General features: G+C 45.7%; 1 protein-coding gene across 3 annotated transcripts; it reads left to right on the forward strand.

Moving 5' to 3' along the window:
- Positions 1-2105: 2105 nt before the first annotated feature.
- CNPY2 (canopy FGF signaling regulator 2) lies at positions 2106-17892 on the forward strand. 3 transcript variants are annotated; one of them, XM_028710010.2, is made up of 6 exons: positions 2106-2265; positions 6891-7018; positions 9130-9245; positions 10206-10403; positions 10720-10816; positions 16970-17892. In XM_028710010.2, exons 2-6 carry the CDS (start codon positions 6919-6921, stop codon positions 17011-17013), a joined length of 555 nt encoding a protein of 184 aa, XP_028565843.2. In that variant the 5' UTR covers positions 2106-2265; positions 6891-6918; the 3' UTR covers positions 17014-17892. The 3 variants fall into 3 exon arrangements, with proteins under 3 accessions (XP_028565843.2, XP_028565834.2, XP_028565852.2); XM_028710001.2 differs by lacking the exon at positions 2106-2265 and adding an exon at positions 2522-2662; XM_028710019.2 differs by lacking the exons at positions 2106-2265; positions 10720-10816 and adding an exon at positions 2522-2662.
- The last annotated feature ends 4689 nt before the right edge of the window (positions 17893-22581 follow it).

Consider the following 22581-nt stretch of genomic DNA (forward strand, 5'->3'; position numbering starts at 1 on the left):
AATAAATGAGAAATCCAGGCCTTTGCATAGTTGTGACTGTCTTTGAGTTTGTCTTGTGGGTGGGAGAGTGATCTGTATGTTTATTAGTTCCTTTAAAATTCCTCTTTAAAATGCATATACTGTAAACTCTTATTGTTTATCTCCATGTTACCAATGGGTGTGTGGGTAGACCCTCCAAGTGTCCGTTTTCCAGGGACAGTCCCCCAGATTTACAAAGGCTGTCCCGTTTTCTGATTTGATCCTGAGATGTCCCGCTTATCCCTAGGACACCCCTATTTTCATCTGAGAAATGTTGGAGGGTATGGTGGGATGTTTCTATTTGCATCGGAGAAATGTTGGAGGGTATGGAGTTATGTGACCCCTGAGCCAAGGAGATAAGTAACTATTGAAATATTGAAATACTTTATTGTCACTTGTACAACTTGTATACAGTGAGATTACACGAGCACCCCCCCCCTCAGCTCTCTTAGTCTTAATTCCCCTCCTTTACTGACGCACACCCACCAAACCCGAAAGTCAGTTGCCCTGTTGTTATCTTTTCATTCAGCAGCCTAACAGCCCAGGGATAGAAGCTGTTCTTTACCTTGTTGGTGCGACTAATCCTGCTTCTATATCTTCTGCCTGAGGGCAGGAGATCAAGAAAGTTCCGGCCAAGGTGAGAATCATCCCTGAAAATTTTCCTTACTCTCCTGAGGCAACGTTCTTCCGCTATTTCATCCAGTGGATTCACGGGACAGCCCATAATATCTTGTGCTGTATTCACCACCCTCTGTAGACACTTCCTATCAGATGATGTCAAACCAGCATACCACACCGTGATGCAGTATGAAAGGACACTTTCTATTGTTGGCCGGTAGAAGGAGATCATCAAATGTTGATTGACATTGTTCTTCCGCAAGACTCTGAGATGGAGTCTCTGTTGGGCTTTCTTAACCACCTGGGTTGTATTTATTTTCCAAGTAAGGTCTTCACTGAGATAAACTCCTAGGAATTTAAAGGAAGAGACTCTCTTCACACAGCCCTCCCCGATGTACAGCGGGGCTAGTTCTCCTCTCTTCCTCCGAAGGTCCAACACCATCTCCTTTGTCTTGCGATATTAAGGTGCAAGTTGTTCCCTAGGCACCATGTAGATATTTTTTGGACGTCCCCTCTATACGCTGATTCGTCTCAACCTGTTATTAAACCCATTATGGTGGTGTCATCTGCAAACTTAATAATTGCAGTAGATGGGTCAGATGATACACAATCGTATGTATACAATGAATACTATACAATGAATATACTATACAACCACTGGAAAGTTTTTTTAATGTTTAACGTTTAATTATGTTTTTATATTTTTTGGAAGTCTTCCAGAGTGGCTGGGGCAAGCCGTTCTGATGGGTGGGAAATAATAATAATAATAATAATAATAATAATAATAATAATAATGGAATAAGACATCTTTCCGCAGGACCTGCAAGACAGAGTTGTTCCACGAGGCCTTTGGTCAGGGCGCAGCCTGACTCCCTCCTCTGGCAACCTGCACAGAATTTTGCTTAATCGGTTGCCATCAATTTGATTTTAATTAATTTTTATAATGAAATATTTTTAGAATGTGTGATTATTTGACTGCTTGATTATTTGATTGTTGTTAGCCGCCCTGAGCCCGGCTTCGGCTGGGGAGGGCGGGATATAAATAAAATTTATTATTATTATTATTATTATTATTATTATTATTATTATTATTATTATCTCTATTTTCTGGTCCATGGGGTCACGAAGAGTCGGACACGACTAAACAACAACAAATTTTCATCGGGAAAATGTTGGAAAGTACGGCTTTGTGAGGCTGAGCCTGCGCAATGAGTTCACCACAATCTTGCTCTAGCCTGTTGAAGGCAGACACGTTGGACTTTTAAATTTACCCACGCTCGGTAGGCTCCCTGGGGGCTTGTGTCACTCTACCCTTTTTCGCAACTCTATGGGACGGGGCTTTAGAAGGCGTTCCTAGCTCCACGCTTCCCGGGGAGCGAAAGAGCCACGCCCACTCTGGCCCCCTCGCACTGCTGGGGGACGTGACGTTTCGAGACAGCCCCTCCCACCTCGCCCGGCAGCCTGCCGCGCTGTTCGCCACGCGAGCCCGCGGCGGGGAGGCGGGGGCGCGGCCCTCGCCGAAGGGTCCTTGCGGGAGTCTGAGGTGTCCTTGGCAAGCGCCTGCTCCGAAGAGCAGGGCCAGGGTTTCCAGGGAGGCCGCGATGAAAGGCTGCTGATACGGGGAGAGAGGTATCATTTTTTAGCGTCGCCTTTTTGTGTGTGTGGCGCGGCCGGTGGAGTGGGATTCCGATCAGGCGGACGTTGGCCACCCCTAGAGGAAGAGTTGGAGGCGCTCGCTGCTGCAGCCGGCGCCGAGTGGTGGGGTTCGGGCGGGCTCGGGTGGCGTCGTGTGAGGAGGCGAAGCCGGGCGAGGGAAGCCGAGGGAGTACCTATGGCGGGTACCATTTCCACGCCGGTGTAGTTGGCAGGAGTCGGGAAGGCAACGGGTCAGACCTCTTCCCTGCCACGCACCACACACTGGGAGGCTTCAGGGAAGCCGGCCACCGTCCCCTCGCCTCCGGTCCCCCGCCTACAGAACGCGGGAGGGAGCGACCTACCTTGCAAGGTCGTCGTTCGCGTGTCCAAGGTGAAGTACCACTTCCATACGATAATCTTTATTGTCATTGTCCCATACAGAACAACGAAAAAATCTACATCACACATTCAAATAATAATAATAATAATAATAATAATAATAATAATAATAATAATTTATTATTATTTATACCCCAGCCACTTTGGGCGGCTTCCAACAAAACACTAAAATACAATACAGTGGTACCTTGGGTTACATATGCTTCAGGTTACATACGCTTCAGGTTTCACACTCCGCTAACCCAGAAATAGTGCTTCAGGTTAAGAACTTTGCTTCAGGATAAGAAGAGAAATTGGGCTGCAGCGGCAGCAGGAGGCCCCATTAGCTAATTCCGGAACGAATTAAGTACTTAACCCGAGGTACCACTGTAATCTATTAAACATTAAAAGCTTCCCTTAACGGGGCTGCCTTTAGATGTCTTCTAAAAGTCTGGTAGTTATTTTTCTCTTTGACATCTGATGGGAGGGCGTTCCACAGGGCGGGTGCCACTACCGAGAAGGCCCTCTGCCTGGTTCCCTGTAACTTGGCTTCTCGCAGTGAGGGAGCCGCCAGAAGGCCCTTGGCACTGGACCTCGGTGTCCGGGCAGGACGATGGAGGTGGAGATGCTCTTTCAGGTATACTGGACCGAGGCTGTTTAGGGCTGTCTGAGAAACTGGAACTGTGGGTCTGGCGATGATCATAGCAGTGACCTTTGCCATGAGGGTGACCAGGGTCTCATGGGTAAGAGGTGCAGCTCTTGTCAACACTGAATCCAAAATTCTACGTGCCATACCAGTCATGTGTTCCCAAGCACCTCCCATGTGGGAGGCATGGAGAGGGTTAAAGATCCATGCACAATCCCGAGCACTGCGGTAGTCACGGAGAGCGGGGTCAGTGTCGTTTTTTTCTCTTTAGTCCCAGCTCCCACGAAATTCATGCCACAATCGGGCCTAATGAATTTGATAGGTCCATGTATGGCCACGAATCTTCTCAAGGCATTGATGAGACTGGTAGTGCCTATGGACTCAGTGATCTTGATGTGGAATGCGCAGATAACTCAAACACTGCCCAGCGCTCATTGTTAGCTTGACCTCCCCTTGTCTTGCACATGGCCATGCTCCAAGGTCTAAAGACATCCAGGCCCACATTAGCGAAAGGTGGTTCGACTGCCTGCAAAGCAGCCCGATATGTTCATTGGCTTTGCTGCTCTAGTTTAGGGTTGCAACTGTAGGCTCCAACACTAAATGCTCTTAAGAGATCTTAGAAACAACTCAGTGCGACTTGATTCTGCACATTGTGGCTGTGAGGCGTCAATGCCTTGCTTTTTGAATCTGCCCATATGAATGTTTTGATCCGTGATTAAAAAGAACTTGGAAAGAACTTCAGTCCAGGTGGCTTGATTAGATAGAAGACCTCTGTACTGGTAATGGACAAAAAAATCAGTAAATACAATTTAAGAAAAGAAGATCTCTATGAAGACTTTGACACTGTAGATTTGCCTCTCCTGTCCTATGGAGTATGAGGGATTGACAGTCGGCACCTTTTTCCAATTTGATGTAAGATTAATTCAGTCTCCGCAAACAAACCAGTACTTGAAATTAGAGAATTAGTGCACTTCCTCCAAGATGCTTGCAGTACACACACACACTATATGCATTTCCAACATCATTTTTTGTACTAAAGACCATATATTTTTGTATATTTTCAATTTCGTTGTTCTGTATGGGACAATGACAATAAAGATTATTGTATCGTATCGTAGGTGTGGTGTTGCTTACCATACGTTTGTAGGTGCAGGTGGAGCACAGGGCTTACCTGCAGTTATTTTGAGTAATGCATGTCCGTGAAAAGCACCTGGCAGGGCTCTTGGCTTGAGTGATATATGTTGAGCTGTGACCAGAAATCATTACAATTTTTGGACATCTATATGTGCAGTGGGGGACAATCGTGCATATGAAACCCAGTCTTCAGTGCATAAAAGGCATATGTGAGCCCATCCTGAGACCACTGTATGCAACATTTCTTGAAATTGGTGCTTCATTCTTTCCCTGTTATGGTTTCCATACATCTTGTGTTATGGTGTGGTTCTGTTTTTAGAGGTTGAGATGCTTATACGTAAGTGGATATGAACACTGGTATCGTTACGTGTGTTATTGGATAAAAATACCCTAGTACTGACAGGGTTTTTTTCTGCTTGAGCTTAGAGCCCAACTCTCATTTCAATTGGATGTGTCATTGGGAAACTCTGGATTCCACAGATTGCAAGCTATTGAACATGTGTTTTGCACGAGGGCATTGAAAACCCAAGTCCCACGTACAGCAAAATAGCAGAGTCCTCTTTGGACTATACCACTTTTAATTGCAGTTGAGTGAATGTGCTTTTTAAGTTCTCCCTAACATGGGGGGAAAACCTATAAGAACCTCCATATATATACAGTGGTGCCTCGCAAGACGAAATTAATCTGTTCCACGAGTCTCTTCGTGTTTTTCATCTTGCGAAGCACGGCTATTAGCGGCTTAGTGGCTATTAACGGCTTAGCAGCTTTAAGAATAAGGAAACAAACTTGCAAGAACTCGCAAGACGTTTCGCAAGCCCATAGGGAAAGTCGTCTTGCGGAATGACTCAAAAAACGGAAAACCCTTTCGTCTAGCGAGTTTTTCGTCTTGCGAGGCACCACTGTGTGTGTGTGTGTGTGTGTGTGTGTGTGTGTATAGATAGATAGATAGATAGATAGATAGATATGGATATATCCTAAACAGTGGATGGACTTCAACAACATTTTACTTAGAGTAGACTCTGGGACAACAAGATTTTGGCTTGCCAGACAAAACGATCCTCCCCCCTTCCACTTGTGTGCTGTTCGAGTGTTCTCCTGATGCACCCCCCAGAGCCAATTTTGGGAAGTGCAGGAGCGGAGGGGGGGACCTTTGTTGCAAAGACAGAATCACTGGTTAATTCCTGCCCATTGAAATTAATGAACACGGCTAAGTTAGGTCCATTAATTTCAGTGAGCCTATTCTGAGTAAAGGGGATGCGGGTGGCACTGTGGGTAAAAGCCTCAGCGCCTAGGGCTTGCCGATCGAAAGGTCACGCTCCCGTTGCTCGGTCCTAGCGCCTGCCAACCTAGCAGTTCGAAAGCACCCCCAGGTGCAAGTAGATAAATAGGGACCGCTTACTAGCGGGAAGGTAAACAGCGTTTCCATGTGCGGCTCTGGCTCGCCAGAGCAGCGATGTCATGCTGGCCACGTGACCCGGAAGTGTCTCCGGACAGCGCTGACCCCCGGCCTCGAGTGAGATGGGCGCACAACCCTAGAGTCTGTCAAGACTGGCCCGTACGGGCAGGGGTACCTTTACCTTTACCTATTCTGAGTAAAACCTAGTTGGATACCACCAAATGTCCTCTCCCTCATAGGCCTGCTTCTACTTCAGTAGAATTCAACCCCCTACCTCTAAGTCAGAAGCGATGTGGCCCTAGAAAGTTTCTACTTCATAACTCTGCTGTGTATATTTGGGTCTCATAACTTTGCTGGGATATATTAGGTTCTCATGGGATTTAGCTTAGAGGTGCAAGAAGTGGGATCTGAAAAGGTACAAGGATATGGAGGTAAAATGAGAGTCCTTTTAGGAGTGAAGCCTGTTTTGAAATCCAGGAATGTAGCACTACTTACAAATATTAGTTGGCAGTGAGATCTCTGCCTATCCTCTGTTAACTCTTGATTGATCTGATAGGTGTGAACACTATGCCCAATAGGCTATATTGTATTGCCTCTTCTCTTGGGAGCCGTCCAGGAGTTTTTCATACCTTTTCGGTTCACCCATTTCCCCCCCCCCCCACACACACACTTTTGTGTGTTGAATTTGGTTTTGCAGAGGGGTTATTTTTCGTCATCTGTGGAAAGCACAGCAAGCTAGCAAACATTTAAAACAGCCTCAGAATAGCTGCTGCCGTTGGCCTGTCACACAGAGGGCACTTTGTATTTTAAAGCTGAGCTTGGGATGTGGGGATAAATGCTAGCTTTGAGAGTGTTGCTTAGCATAATAAGTTGTACTACGGAGCCCTGGCTGAGCACAGCCATTGGACTGCTTGCTTGCATGTGGCTCATGAACACGTCTCCATGGCTGTGGGAGGTTAGGATGAGATTCCTGGTAACGGAAGCAGTTTGCTTTTTTTGGGTTTGTGAGCCAGCTAGATAATTGGTTCCATGCAGCCCTGGGATAACTTCTGACTTTCTGTGCAGCTTGTGACGCTTGCCCACACCCTTGAAGATGAATGGCTGGATTTCAAGCACGGTTTGCCTGTCCGCTGCCCTCTTGCTGCTGTTGAGTGGTGCTTTGGCCCGGAGGAGCCAAGATCTCCGCTGTGGAGGTAAAGCAGACTCTCGCATAGCAATCTCATTAGGAAAATGGGTGGTGGAGCTTGAGAAATACAGAGCAGTAAAATAACATTGCTTACACCCAGTGCTTTTTTGTCTAAAAAAAATGTTTAGGGGTACTCTCATTTTCCTACTCATATTGAAATACTGCCCCTCAATGAGGCCAAACTTAGATTCAGAAAACGTTTAGTGTACCCCTGCGTACCCCCAGAAAAAAAGCACTGCTTACACCACTCTCTGCCTTTAAAGAGCCTTTCCACATTGATTTGGCACCTGAGAATTCTAGGAAATGGACCAGAGTGCCCAGTCCACTCACTCTGTTGCAGGGTGTGATGTGCAATGGTGGCAGCAAACTTTTTCAGGGTAGCCTATCTCATAACAGATCAGTTCCCATTGAGTGACCCCCCACAGTAGTAGTCTGAGGGCACCTAGGTACTTAGTTTGAAATAAACATAATGGTTCCATTCCTGTGCATGTAGGAATACGCTGCATCTATTTGTTCTTTAATTGTTTTCATCATTATCTGGAGATGAAAGGTTGGCCACAGCAAGGTCTTATCCTAGGGATGGGCAGCTGGTGGCATGGGCTCAAACAGGCTCCAAGGGGTTTTTCATCTGGCCCCTCTGATCTGGTCAGATAACTGGTCAGCCTGGACAGCTCAGTTGGTTAGAGTGTGCTGTTGATAACACCAAGGTTTCAGTTCAGTCACTGTGCATGGGACAGCTGCAGATTCCTGAATTGCAGGTGTTGGACTAGATGATCCTCATGGTCCCACAATTCTACGACTCTGTGATCTCAAGGGCCTTCCCTTTATTAGGCACCTCACCAGTTTTTTTGCAGCAAAAGTGACCTCTACAGACTTCAGCTATGTGCAACGGGACTCTGCAACTGAGATGCATAAGAAGGGTGTTTGACTCTTTAAAAAATCATTTGCCTGAGTCTTGGGAGTAAGTAGCTGCCATGCATATTAAGGGGACGACTTTGCCACGGTTTGCTGCTATTTCCTGAGGAGGAGGCTATTATAGAGACCCTTGCCTGAGTAGAGTGACTCAGTTGGCCAGAACCCAGCATTCCTGGGCCTTCAGTCCTTCTCAGTTCAAAACAGGGTTTCCCAAACTTCTGTCTCCAGCTGTTTTTGAACTACAGTTCCCATCATCCCTGACTACTGATCCCGCTAGCTTGGGATGATGGGAGTTGTAGTCAGCTGGAGACCCAAGTTTGGGAAACCCTGGTTCAAAACTCCTGTTAAATTAGTTCCCGACTGAGGTGAGGAGCCTGTGGCCCTCCAGATGTTGCTGCGGGACAATTTCCATCATTCCTGATGAACGGCCACACAGGCTGGGGCAGATAGAAGCCAAACAGCACCTGGAAGGCTACAGGCCACCTTCTCCTGCCTTCCCTGCATGCCTGAAGCAACATCCTTCCACTCACAATAACAGAACTGTCTGGCCTACGTAGAGGCTGCTGAAAAGTGACGTTGAAATGGCATAACCCTTTGAGCCGTTACGTGTCCATGCAAGTCAGCCCAAATGTGTGAGATTCGACGGCTCCAGCCCCACACATCCCTCACCATGTGGAACACTGTCACACAGAAGCATTGCTTGGCAGTGTCCACATGGGAGAGGAGGTCACTGGACCTGTGTCTTCAGAAAAGCCTTATGGGAGTGTTAGCATAACTACCCATCCCCTGCTATTGAATTTTCCCTTTTTCTTGGGTTGCAAGCACAAGTCCCAGAAGCAGCAACTGTTGCTTTGGTAGTCTTGCTTGCTGATGCTACGCCAGAGGAGAAAGAAGAATAGGGGAATAGAGAGTGCAGTTGTTTTGTTGCCCTCACTCCCCTGCATGCACGACTTGCCTAACGTAAATGATAAGTTCTATCAAGTGCTGCAAATAAATTGTTGTTACAAGACATAGGCAAGGCATATTTTCATTTGCAGTATGCTGGGTTCTGAAGAATGCATTTGTTCAGCTGCCAAATCTTGAGAATGTTCCTGGCATCAAGCAGTCGATCATGAAGTTAATATAGCTGTCTTCCTGAGTGCTATGATCAGTACTGCTTCTTGGAGCTAGTTTTTCTTTCTTTTTTTTTTTCATTGGTTTTAGCATGCAGGGCACTGGTGGATGAGCTGGAGTGGGAAATATCTCAGGTAGATCCCAAGAAAATGATCCAGATAGGTTCCTTCCGCATCAACCCAGATGGAAGCCAGTCCGTCGTGGAGGTAACATGTTTCATGCTTGCCCTTGATTGGCTGAATCCCTGGAGACTTTTGTGGTGATCTGACAAATAGGAAGTCAGGGAGATGGTTAGCACCCTGAAGAAATGTGTGGGGAAAACCCTTGTGCTGAGATTTTAAACTCCTGGTGAAAGGGAATTTATTTTTTATGGGCGGCACCCAATTCTTCACCTTTTCTGGCACAGTGGACTTCTGTGTGCAAAATGGAACTTCCTGTTCCTCTCCTGTCCCCTCTAGCACACTGTGCACCCTCAAAAACTGCTCTGGGGGGTTGACGGATCCTCTGGAGCAAATTTTGGCTTTGTGCAAGGGAAGGAGAAGAAACATGAATCTGGTTGTGCCAAGAGAATTAAGCTCGTGGAGCACTGGCTACATCCCTGCATTTTTATCCTTTTACATCTCTCAAAGCAGCCCCCAACAATAAACAGAAATCAGTAATTATTTATATTAGGTGTGGGGAACTTCTGGACCTCCAGATGTTGCTGAACGACAGCTCCCATCATCCCTTGCAATGGGCCATGCTTTCTGGCGCCGATGGGAGTTGTAGTTCATGGAGAGCCAAAAGTTCTCCACACCTAAAACAGAAATTTCAAATTCTAGAGGTGCAGCTAAGAAGGGACTGGTGAGGAACATGGAGCCCGTGAGCGGGGGAATATAGAGCTCAACAATAGTTCCACATAATTTCTTTATCCCAAGTTCCAGATCTTAGTGGCTGCCGTTGGTCCTTCTGTTTGGCGACTTAGGTTGTCACAGAAAGATGAAAACTAAGGCAATCATTACAGTGTCCTCCTTTTGGTAAAATGGCCAAATGATTGACTGCTCCTCAGTGATAGGTTGTAAGACGTGCATGGTGCCCGAGGAAAATTAGGTTACAATAGGATCTGATAAAGGTAAAGGTGGGGGAGGCTTTTCCCACCTTCCTAGCAAGCTGCCATTCCTCCACAGGTGCCCTATGCCAGGTCGGAAGCTCACCTGACGGAATTGTTGGAGCGCATCTGTGACAAGATGAAAGAGTATGGCGAAAAGGAAGATCCTTCCACCCACCGGAAAAGCTATGTGAGGGTGATTTCCCGCGATGAGACCAAGATGGACCTTTCTCAAACCAAATTTGATACCGATATGACATCGAGCCTGAAGTTTGCGGTGAGTGATGCAGAGAGTGAAGCTGGGTGTGAGACTACTTGGCTGCTGGAGAAAAGGAGACTCCAGTGGAACCTCCTGGCTGCAACCTGTAGCCTCTTTTCCTTCCAAATTCTATCTTAATACTTTCAGCTGGTTATGGTGACAGACAGTCGATGCTGCAGTTGTGATGATATAATTGCAGCCACGACTCTGGACCAGCTCCACGCTTTGCAGTACGTATTAGGGAAGTGGAACAGGTAGCTGGTGCCTACATCAAAGAACGTACGTTGCAGTCACGATGTATAGCACGGCTGACTTCCTTGGTTCCCCTTTGCAGTGTGAGAGTATAGCTGAAGAATATGAAGATGAGTTCATAGAATTCTTCTCCCATGAGGCAGAAAATGTCAAGGACCGACTATGCAGCAAACGAACAGGTAAGCAAAGGACTAGGCTGTTTGCAGATCAAGCCGGTCAGTAATTCACTCCGTCGAAAGCTGGAGTCAACTCTTTATTAGCGAAACGTAATCTTTGCAGATTTGGCTGAATTCCAGGCCTTAGAAGCACAGCAGCTCTTGCCCTGTAGGCCCTACTCCATAAAATACAGTGGTACCTCGGGTTACATATGCTTCAGGTTACATACGCTTCAGGTTACAGACTCCGCTAGCCCAGAAAGAGTACCTCGGGTTAAGAACTTTGCTTCAGGATGAGAACAGAAATCGTGCTCCGGGGGCATGGTGGCAGCGGGAGGCCCCATTAGCTAAAATGGGGCTTCAGATTAAGAACAGTTTCAGGTTAAGAAAGGACCTCCGGAACGAATTAAGTACTTAACCCGAGGTACCACTGTAATTAGATTTCAATTTGATCCTGACTTGTTTTTAGGAGGTAATGTGTTCGATTTTATACCATTGTTAATATACCATATTTGTTACCATTGTTTTATACCATATTTGATGATAGCCGCCCTGAGCCCAGTCTTGGCCGGGGAGGGCGCTATATAAATACAGTGGTAACTCGGGTTACATACGTTTCAGGTTACATACGCTTCAGGTTACAGACTCCGCTAGCCCAGAAATAGTACCTCGGGTTAAGAACTTTGCTTCAGGATGAGAACAGAAATCATGCTCCGGCGGCGCGGCAGCAGCAGGAGGCCACATTAGCTAAAGTGGTGCTTCAGGTCAAGAACAGTTTCAGGTTAAGAACGGACCTCCGGAACGAATTAAGTACTTAACCCGAGGTACCACTGGTATGTTGCTGAGATTAAAAGTCCCCATCTCCCTTCTATGTCTCCTCCTCTCCTGGGGTTCTTGCAAGCAATCAGAGACTGCACCTGCGGGGGCAGCCTGCCTTTGCTTCTCCTGTTTCATACCTCTCCCGATTCTGGGAGTCATGGGGAGACGAGACACTATTGACTCTTTATTAACCTGACTGCCTTTTGACCTCCGTCCTCCCAACTCGCCTGCTTCATCTTCAACTTCAGCCTCTGATACCCGACTTCTCTCTGCCACAGACTCTTCTCAACTCACTGAGCCCTGTCACTCTTTCAACTTCTGACCCCTTCTCTTCCCAGTCTTCTCCCTCTGAGCACTCATTGTTGCCCCACCACCACTACTTCCTGGGCTCTGAGCCTTCTTCCCTTGGTGGTTCCCCAACTTGCTCCTCCCCCTTTTCCTCAGTGTCCAACCAGCCCATGGCATAGGCCAGTGTTCCCCAACCTTGGGCCTCCAGCTGTTTTTGGACTACAACTCCCATCATGCCTCGCTAGCAAGCCCAGTAGTCAAGGATGTAGGCCATTCTTCTGACAAGGAGGCAGAGCTCTGCATTCCAGGCAAGAAGTACCTTCCTTTATCTTGCAGTGAAGCCAGTTTTCCAACATGGAGAAAATGCCAGTGGAGCCACTAGCTTCCATTTTGGGCAGTAGACAATTAGTCACAAGTACAAAATGGCAGACATTGTTAAGCAGGAGTCATCCCGGCTTCCTTTCAAGCATCTTTTAAAAGCAGCATTGTTCAGACAGCTTTTGGGACATGATTTAAAAAACAAACAAACACTATTATTTATTGAAAACCTGAAATAGCAACTGGTGTTTTTACTGTTGCGCCTGCGTTTTTATGTTTTACGCTGTTATTTTCTATAACGGTGCCATTTATGAATACGTATGTTAATTCGTTCCGGAGGTCCGTTCTTAACCTGAAACTGTTCTTAACCTGAAGCACCACTTTAGCTAATGGGGCCTCCTGCTGCTGCCGCGCCACCAGGGCACGATTTCTGTTCTCATCCTGAAGCAAAGTTCTTAACCCAAGGTACTATTTCTGTGTTAGCGGAGTCTGTAACCTGAAGCGTATGTAACTTGAAGCGTGTGTAACCCGAGGTACCACGGTATTTCAATGTAGAAAATACAGTAATCAGGGCCATCTTGCCTTCCTATGAACCTGCTTTCGATTTCTGCTCTTGTTGACTGGTGTTAAGTTCTTTCACCCAAAGTTCGTTCTGCTGGATAAAATTGGTGCTCAGCAGGGGTTTGGAGCACTGAATTAATTTTCCAGTTGACGAATACCATTCAAATTGGTTGAAGGACCTTGATATCTCTAAAAATAAAAGGGACTTCTCTCCCTCAAACTTCAGGGAGCAGGCATCTCATTCCATCGAGCTTCAGCTTGTCTCAGAAGGGGAGAAGCTTTAGTTCAGTTCCCAGCTAAATACTGCCTGATTAACAAGCTCTGACTTTGCCCTCTTCTGAACAGTTGCTGTACTAAGTTTCTAGGAAGAGAAACTTCAGGTAGGATTTTGGCTGCGCTTTGACCTTGGAGAATGTTCCTAAGAGACAGATGACCTTCTTCTCTTGGCACAGCTTCCTGTGCTTGGCTTCCTCTCTCCACGCTTAGAAACAGTAAAGGCAGCTGAACTGAAACAGGCTGGTGCTGTTGAGCGGAACATCTTTTCTTACCTCCTGGCAACGAGGCAAAGTTGCTGCTCTCCCACCGCGACCTGTCCTTGGCATTGCTTGCCAATACCCCATAGCGTTCTGTAGTGCCTCACAACATCCATAGAATGGCGTCCTGCAGTAACTGGAGCTCACAGATGCCGAGAGAACAGTGCAGGTGCTATAAATAGTAAACCTAAAGGGTTCTCTGTGGCCTTGCCTCGTATCCCTGCCTTTTTTTGCTTCAGGGCTGTCACTCATGGCAAGTGATTCACCTGGTCTGTCTTTCCCACCTCAGTGTCTCTGAGGCAGAGCAGGCAATATAGAAGAAGGGAGGCCTTTATTCACCTGGAGTCAATGCGGTCTTCCTCCCCACCGCTTGCTATTTGCAGTAGGAGGAAAGACTCCAGAAGGGTAGGGTGAATTTGATCAGGGGTGCAGCAGGGGCAAGGAGTTCAGACTGAGATTCCTTTAACTGGAGAAAGCCTTAGTCGGTGGTGGCCAAGCTTGGCCCTCCAGCTGTTTTGGGACTACAACTCCTATCATCCCTAGCTAACAGGACCAGTGGTCAGGGATGATGGGAATTGCAGTCCCAAAACAGCTGGAGGGCCAAGTTTGGCCACCACTGTTTTGCATAGGGTTCTTTTCCACAAGAAATGAATGGATAAGATTGAACAATACGTTGTTATCTAGCAGATAGGAAACCGCAGGTTGTTGACCAGTTTCAGCTTTTCCATGTGCTTTGTTTCTGTGTCTCAGTTCAGACACTGCACCAAACCATGATTTCAGCTTGCAAATTTAAAACAGTGAGTACCAGGGTGGTATAGTGGTTTAGAGTGGGGAAACCCAGGTTCAAATCTCTGCTCACTGATTAAACTTAATGGATAAACTTGGAGGAAGGGTAGGATACAAATAAGTGAGATGAAGCCAACAGAGGCACACATTTGTTTTCCACTTTTTCTGCACTTGGCGTCAGAAGTTCACTCCCAATTATCTGGATGCAAAGGAATGACCATTGGCTATGGTGGACGTGGGTGGCGCTGTGGTGTAAACCACTGAGCCTTGGGCTTGCCGATCAGAAGGTCGGCGATTCGAATCCCCCTGATGGGGTGAGCTCCCGTTGCTCAGTCCCTGCTCCTGCCAACCTAGCAGTTCGAAAGCACGTCAAAGTGCAAGTAGATAAATAGGTACCACTCTGGTGGGAAGGTAAACAGCATTTCCGTGCGCTGCTCTGGTTTCGCCAGAAGCGGCTTAGTCATGCTGGCCACATGACCCGGATAAACTTTCTGCAGACAAACATCAGCTCCCTTGGCCAGTAAAGCGAGATGAGCACTGCAACCCCAGAGTCGTTCGGGGCTGGACTGTCAGGGGTCCTTTTCCTTTTTATGGTTTGTCAATTCACACTGAACTGTAACCTTCCATGGCTTGAATTGAGCCTGTTTGGGCACAGTGTAGCTAAATGAAACTGATTGAAGGTTGGCATACTGATATGCAAAATAAGTAAAAAAATACATTGCTCCTACAGAATTGTCTTTGTCCTAGATTTACCTGCATCTTGGGTTTGGGCTAAGCAACGCCTTATTAGATATCTACAGAATGTTTTAGCTGTCCTAGAAACTCAAATTACCTGGGCATGTGAAAGTATGCTGAGAGTTGCATTCTCTGTAGTTTCTTTTTTCCTGTTAATTTCTTGGTCAGTTTAGGAAACTCCTTGGAGCCGATAAAACCGACAAATGAAAAGTCTCTTCTTGCCTTCACTTTCCTGCTGGATTTTCACTGGCTCTCAGAGGAATGACAAGCAGCCTGTTGCCAGGGGTCCGTTTAGGAAACTGCCTCTTCCTGTAGCACTGAGCTATTTTTGGACTACGAACCTGACTGTGTTGTTTTCACCTGACCTTTACCCTCCAGTGTTTGAGGGTTGGAGGCATGCCACGTTGGCACAGCCAAAATGCAGCGCCTATTTCTGACCACCAGGTCGTAACAGGCTATTTGTAGTACCCAGCCAAATAATTAACACACAAATCCACCTGATTTTAGGCTCAAAGCCAAGTTGAACAAGGAAGTTTAGCCAAAGTTGATTCTTTATGACCACATATTACTTTTACAGATCAGCAAGGTGAGGATCACAGCTGCTGTAGACCTGGAGAAGTGGCTTAATAACTGGCTGTCACCCAAATCAATTGCATATTCACCTGATCTGTTCATACTACCACTTCGCCAGAGTCCTTGGGATTGCGTGGCTAGTCTCATGATGTTCATGATGATTAGGAAGATAAGCTAACCCTGTTTGATCCTGTGGCCCGAAAGCAATTGCTGAGTCATTATTGATTTAATCTTCCCTGCAGAAGAGAACGCGGGTGGCGCTGTGGGTAAAACCTCAGCACCTAGGACTTGCCGATCGCATGGTCGGCAGTTCGAATCCCTGCGATGAGGTGAGCTCCCGTTGCTCGGTCCCAGCGCCTGCCAACCTAGCAGTTCGAAAGCACGTCAAAGTGCAAGTAGATAAATAGGGATCGCTCACTAGCGGGAAGGTAAACGGCGTTTCCGTGTGCGGCTCTGGCTCGCCAGAGCAGCTTCGTCACGCTGGCCACGTGACCCGGAAGTGTCTGCGGACAGCGCTGGCTCCTGGCCTATAGAGTGAGATGAGCGCACAACCCTAGAGTCTGTCAAGACTGGCCCGTACGGGCAGGGGTACCTTTACCTTTACCTTTACCGAAGAGAAAAGGGTGATTCGAACTGTGAATTTTGTTTGTGGTGAAAAGTTTCTTGGGCAAGACCTGGCTGTGAGAAAAAGAGCAGAGGCTGACAGAGATATTTCGGCAAATGACAATTTAGGATAGGTCTTTAATATATTTGCAACTCGTGATGCACCAAGGTGAACGCTACCCTTTTTATCAAAAGCTCAGAACTGCTGGGGTCTTCAGAAATGTATTTGTGTATGTGGAACAACTCACAGGTGGATAATATGGCTGGCAGACAGCATTTGAATTGATGACCCATGTGCTGTGCAGATGTGGGATTGAGGAACAAATTTTTAACCCTTGGATGAGGAGTCCATCCTTTTTTGTCCATTCACTAGCAATTCTGTGAGAACAAACTCTGCAGTAAGCTCTGCACAGTGGAATACCTTTTTACAAGGGGAGTGTTTTAAAACGGGCTTTTTTATCAGGAGCTGTTAGTATGCATGACAGAAATGAAAGTTGGTAGGGTTGGAGCAGTGAAAAGGAGCAGGCTAGAGTGCAGAAGACCTCTCCCAATAAAATGTTGCCCCGTGATCACCACATTTTGTTAAAATGAGTTCCACTTTGTCCACATATCATCAGTCAAATATCAGCACCAAATCTCGAGTTCAGCTTCAGAAAATAAATCTGAAAACAATTGCTGAGATTTTAAAAAAGAAAAGGTTGTGTTATGAAAATTCTTTTTTTTTTTTTTACATTACAACATTTAGATTTACTATAATTTTGGATAAAGCCTCATTTTGTAGGGGAGTAATTCAGACTGAGAACTATTGGTTTTTTGTGTAGAGTGAAGAAGTACAACCATTGCACCTTCTTGTGGGGACTGCTGCTATGATATAATATTGGGCAAGTTTGAATCAGCTCTGTTGTCTATCTGGAAGTTCCAGTTCTTGTAATGAATTGAATTGTCTGTGTTTCCGTTGTAGATCTGTGTGACCACGCCTTGCATCTCCCACATGATGAACTATGAAGCGCAAAGGCCTGCCTGGTCTGGTGGATGAGTTGGCAAAGTCCTTGTAGACCACCTCCCTCTTCCTAGCTCCAATAATTATTGTCCCAGCAGCCTTTTGGGGGGACACACACCTTACAATCTGTATACAACATTGTATCTCTAAAAGAAAACACAAACAAAGCTTCTTTATCAAATTTTTTAAGTGAATAAGTGATGCAGTATCACTCACCTGACTTTTTAGAAACCCACCGTTATCAGGCCTTTTCTGTTTGCTATTTTTAAAGGGAACAAGAGACACTTCCATATGTGGATCCAAGTCTTGTTTTTTTCTACTGCGTAGCCCATTCCTCTGTGTGTGTGTGTGTGTGTTTTAATACTTAGTGGCTATGTGCAGGTGCATTGATCTGTAGGTTGGAGTCAAGAGACCAACAACACAGCTCCTGGGTTCATTTCCAGCTCTCAGAGGCAGAGTTCATCCAAACTTGAATAGAAGAACTTGTTGTGCTCCATTGTGGCTCTGCTACCACCTTATAATGACACCGGGCAAGTCATTTAATTTGTCTGTGCAATCCGTGCTTTGAGTGCAAAGAGTGGGGGAGTATGAACATCCATCCTTCTAACCTGTACCAAGAGGGAGGAGCAAGCCAATTTATATATTATGCCTCTGGAGCGGTTGCCTGTGCCTTGCAGCTGTTTTACCAGCCTCCACATGTATAGACTGGCTCCTGGTGAAAGCCAGTATCTGGCTTGCAAAATGCACAAGGGTGCTGATATTGAGCACCTGGAATTGGGGGAGGGGTTGTTCTACTCTTCAAAGGGCTTTTAATACCTGTTTAAAAACAAATGGGCCAGTGATGGCAAGAAAATAAATCGTGCTGTGACTGAGATGATCAACAAGGAATTCCTTACAATTTGTTTCCTTTAGTTGTGCGTGGTAGCATGTGTGTACAGTGGTACCTCGTGTTACATACACTTCAGGTTACATACGCTACAGGTTACAGACTCCGCTAACCCAGAAATAGTACCTTGGGTTAAGAACTTTGCTTCAGGATGAGAACAGAAATCGGGCGGCAGCGGCAGCAGAAGGCCCCATTAGCTAAAGTGGTGCTTTAGGTTAAGAACAATTTCAGGTTAAGACGGACCTCCAGAATGAATTACCGTATTTTTCGCTCTATAAGACGCACCAGACCACAAGACGCACCTAGTTTTTGGAGGAGGAAAACAAGAAAAAAAGATATTCTGAATCTCAGAAGCCAGAACAGCAAGAGGGATCGCTGCGCAGTGAAAGCAGAAATCCCTCTTGCTGTTCTGGCTTCTGGGATAGCTGCGCAGCCTGCATTTGCTCCATAAGACGCACACACATTTCCCCTTACTTTTTAGGAGGGAAAAATGAGTCTTATAGAGCAAAAAATACGGTAAGTACTTAACCCGAGGTAGCACTGTATTGATAATGTAAAATGCTGGTTGAAAGATTTTTATTTAGCAGATAATTAACCTAGACTAGCTGGCTCTTTCCACTGGGCATAGGGGTTGGAGGATCAAAACTAAAGGAAAATTAGTGGATTTTAGTGATTTAAAGATAATGAGGAAGGAGCTTAAGTATGGAGGGAGGAGATTATCCTACTGTATTGTAATGCTATCTATCAGCACAAGAAGGAGAGGCAAGTTTGCCATGCTGCATTGTTGAAAGGGCAACAGTGGAACTGTACTCCCCTTCTGTGCTCAGTCAAGACATAAAGAAAAATCAGGCTGTGGGAAGAATTGAGGGAGAAGTTTCTGTTTCTTCTGACAGCTGCTAGCAACTATTTGGAAATCATAGAACTTGAGCCAGTATTGCCTCCAAGCTTGGGAGTGAACTTATTCTCTGGTCTAAATCTTAACCTCTGCCACAAATTCGCTCAGATGCAGATTATTATTACCATGTAATGAGCAGCTGTCCCCGAAAGGTTATGAATTGGTTTGGACCCTGGACACTGAGATGAGTGATTACAGTGGTACCTCGGGTTACATACGCTTCAGGTTACATACGCTTCAGGTTACAGACTCCGCTAACCCAGAAATAGTACCTCAGGTTAAGAACTTTGCTTCAGGATGAGAACAGAAATTGTGCTCCGGTGGCAGCAGGAGGCCCCATTAGCTAAAGTGGTGCTTCAGGTTAAGAACAGTTTCAGGTTAAGAACAGACCTCCGGAACGAATTAAGTACTTAACCCGAGGTACCACTGTATATGTTTGTAGTAACTAGTCAAGAGTCTTAGGACTTGGGCAGATGAATGTGATGGAAACTTTGGTCTGCCATGCCAGCTGACTTTAGAGGCTCTGGGTGAATATGACTTTATTAGCTAAGTCCATTCTGTCCTATAATTTTACCCAGGGGATAGTGAAATCCAACCAGATGCTATTTAGTCAAGGAAGTGAAGTGAAGCTGTAGTGGTAAGAAAGCTAAGCCTCATCTTTATACATTAAGCTCAATATTATTCTATTAGTCTTATGCTAATTTTTGCTGCAAAGTCTGTATTACTATAAAATGCTTGTTTCGCTTCCGTACAATTCCAATTCACGCAGGGAAGTTGCTCAGAGGTCACAGCTGAAAAAGAACTGATTCATTAACAGGTTTATGCCCAACCTTCCCAACAATGTAGAAAGGTGCACAAAGTAGCCCAAAATTACAAGTGGTGAAACTACAAAAAGAAAAGCAGTATACAACTGTGTAAGGCAGAAGAGTAGAGTCAAATCAGCCAATACCAAAAGCTTTATTCAAAAGCCAGGTTTTCACCTAGAAAGCCCCCTTTCTTCTTCACATTTTTATTCTTGACCCTGTTTTCCAAAGTTCTCTCGAAAGCCAATTCTCAAATAACTTAAATCTCTTTCTTCCCAAATCTGCTCCCCCGTTTATTCCTCAGACTAGGGCTTTACTCCAAAAAGAACAGAGTAGTACTTCAAACAAAACTATCAGTATAAATTTCATTACCTATTATTTTATGGCAACAAGAGAACTAAATTGGCTGTTTAGTTTGTTTGTTATGCTTCTGAGAGATACAGCCTCCTGACTTATGTCATGAATACAGCCTGTGTGTGTTGCATCCATGGATAAGATGGTGAAGAAGAAAAACTTGTAGAAGCAAAACTGAAATAGGGTGTCTTCCTCTACCCCTTCCCTTCCTTATTTAAAAATTTCAATTTAAAAATTGAAATGTAGGGATTGTTCATCTACATAGACAAATGGACGTAACTCATATCATGAATGACTGGAAGTCCTTGCAGGACTAATTGAAATAGCCTCTGCTGTAATCTGGAAAGAGAATACTACTGTGACCTTTTTGCCCTGGTTCAGCATGAGGACTCTGCACTCTGGTCACACATCTGCTGCATGAGGGGGCAGACTGGCCATGATAATAGCAGGATGTGTGCTTTGGGCTTTGCAGCTTCTGGCAGTGTGGTGTTTGAAGCAAATAGAGCAAGTGGCCTAGACAGAGTTCACTGGTCTGATGTTGCTTGCCTGGCTAATGCTAGGCTTTTGTTCTGCAACATCGAATGCAGTGTCACTCTTTACCACCCGCTCTGGTTCTATAGAATCCAAAATTGTGTCAGAACTAGCATGATGCTTGAGTGATGTCCCTATGCTATTAGTCTATGGGGCAGGGGTCAAAAATGGGATGATCATTACCACCTGGGGTGAATAAATGAAGTAACTTAGCCTAAAATTATCAACCATATTAACCATGTGCAGTGAGTCGCCATAAAAATCCCTTAATTATGTGGAAAATTAGCCAAAAACACATGAATGCAAATTTGGGCTTTAAGTTTCACAACTTTTGTCCAGTTTAGGTTAAGAGGGCTCAGCCTGACTAGGAAACATATATGTTTGTGTGGGGAAGTGTGTGTTGCAGGGGGAGCAACACACACTTCTCCACACAAACATATATGGTATAGTCAAATAAATCTTCAAGTAGGGTTAGATACATGAGCAGCAGCAACAACTATTCGGTTATTGTATAGATTGAAAATGGTTGATGTAAAAGGATATGCAGCAAAATAAGGAACAAATAGGAAGCCATGGTGGCATGGGTAAGGAAGTCTCAAGGTAGGAGATAACTAAGAAGTTGTGTATATTAAATTCTGGAAAATGCATTAAAAAAGACATCAACCCAATTCCTTTCCCCACATTCCCAACTATGACTTCTATGTCATCCAAATGAATCCTGCCATCAGTAATGACTTTCCTATCCTGTGGAATACTACAGGGACAAGAATATACAACAATTACTGGAAACCCAAAATTTACGAATTTGTTTAGTTATTCACAGGTGTGTTGTGCTTTTGGCAGAAATCGTGTGTATTTTTACCCAAGGGACTCATGCAACAGGAAACCTTCCCGTTTAATGTCTGCTGCCAAGATGATGTTGGAGGAGCAGGTCTTTTTAATTAAAAAAACAACAACAACCAGTAAAACATTCTCATTATAATCCTACTTGCCTCTCATTTTGTCTCGATTTTATGGGTCCACAAGGAACCAGAGAAAAGCTTGGGTGGAGAAATAAAACCACCCTGCTTTCCTCTGGTACAGTGGCTTTGTGCTGCTACTCCCCTCAGGGTTTTCCTAGGAATCCCTAGACAGCCTTGGGATCTTCGGATGAAAGGCGGTATACAAAATTGCTTGCTTGCCTGGCGCAGGGCGAACCTTACAGCTCATTTCTACTCTGAATCAAGTCCCAATGAGTTCCACGGTAAGTGATGCGGTATCTTAAAAAGCAGAGACATCACCTTGCCAACAAAGGTCTGTATAGTTAAAGCAATGGTTTTCCCAGTAGTGATGTATGGAAGTGAGAGCTGGACCATAAAGAAGGCTGATCACCAAAGAATTGATGCTTTTGAATTATGGTGCTGGAGGAGACTCTTGAGAGTCCCATGGACTGCAAGAAGATCAAACCTCTCCATTCTTAAGGAAATCAGCCCTGAGTGCTCACTGGAAGGACAGATCGTGAAGCTGAGGCTCCAATACTTTGGCCACCTCATGAGGAGACTCCCTGGAAAAGACCCTGATGCTGGGAAAGATGGAGGGCACAAGAAGAAGGGGATGACAGAGGACAAGATGGTTGGATAGTGTTCTCGATGCTACCAGCATGAGTTTGACCAAACTGCGGGAGGCAGTGGAAGACAGGAGGGCCTGGTGTGCTCTGATCCATGGGGTCACGAAGACTAAACGACTAAACAACAACAAGAAGTGATGCGGGTGGCGCTGTGGTGTAAACCACTGAGCCTTGGGCTTGCCAATCAGAAGGTCAGCGATTCGAATCCCCCTGATGGGGTGAGCTCCCGTTGCTCGGTCCCTGCTCCTGCCAACCTAGCAGTTCGAAAGCACATCAAAGTGCAAATAGATAACTAGGTACTGTTCTGGCGGTAAGGCAAACAGCGTTTCTGTGTGCTGCTCTGGTTTGCCAGAAGTGGCTTAGTCATGCTGGCCACATAATCCGGAAGCTGTACGCTGGCTCCCTCGGCCAATAAAGTGAGATGAGCTCCGCAACCCCAGAGTTGGCCACGACTGGACCTAATGGTCAGGGGTCCCTTTACCCTTTACTAAGCAATGG

This window comes from Podarcis muralis, chromosome 2 (assembly GCF_964188315.1).
Source record: "Podarcis muralis chromosome 2, rPodMur119.hap1.1, whole genome shotgun sequence".
Classification (NCBI taxonomy): Eukaryota; Metazoa; Chordata; class Lepidosauria; order Squamata; family Lacertidae; genus Podarcis; species Podarcis muralis.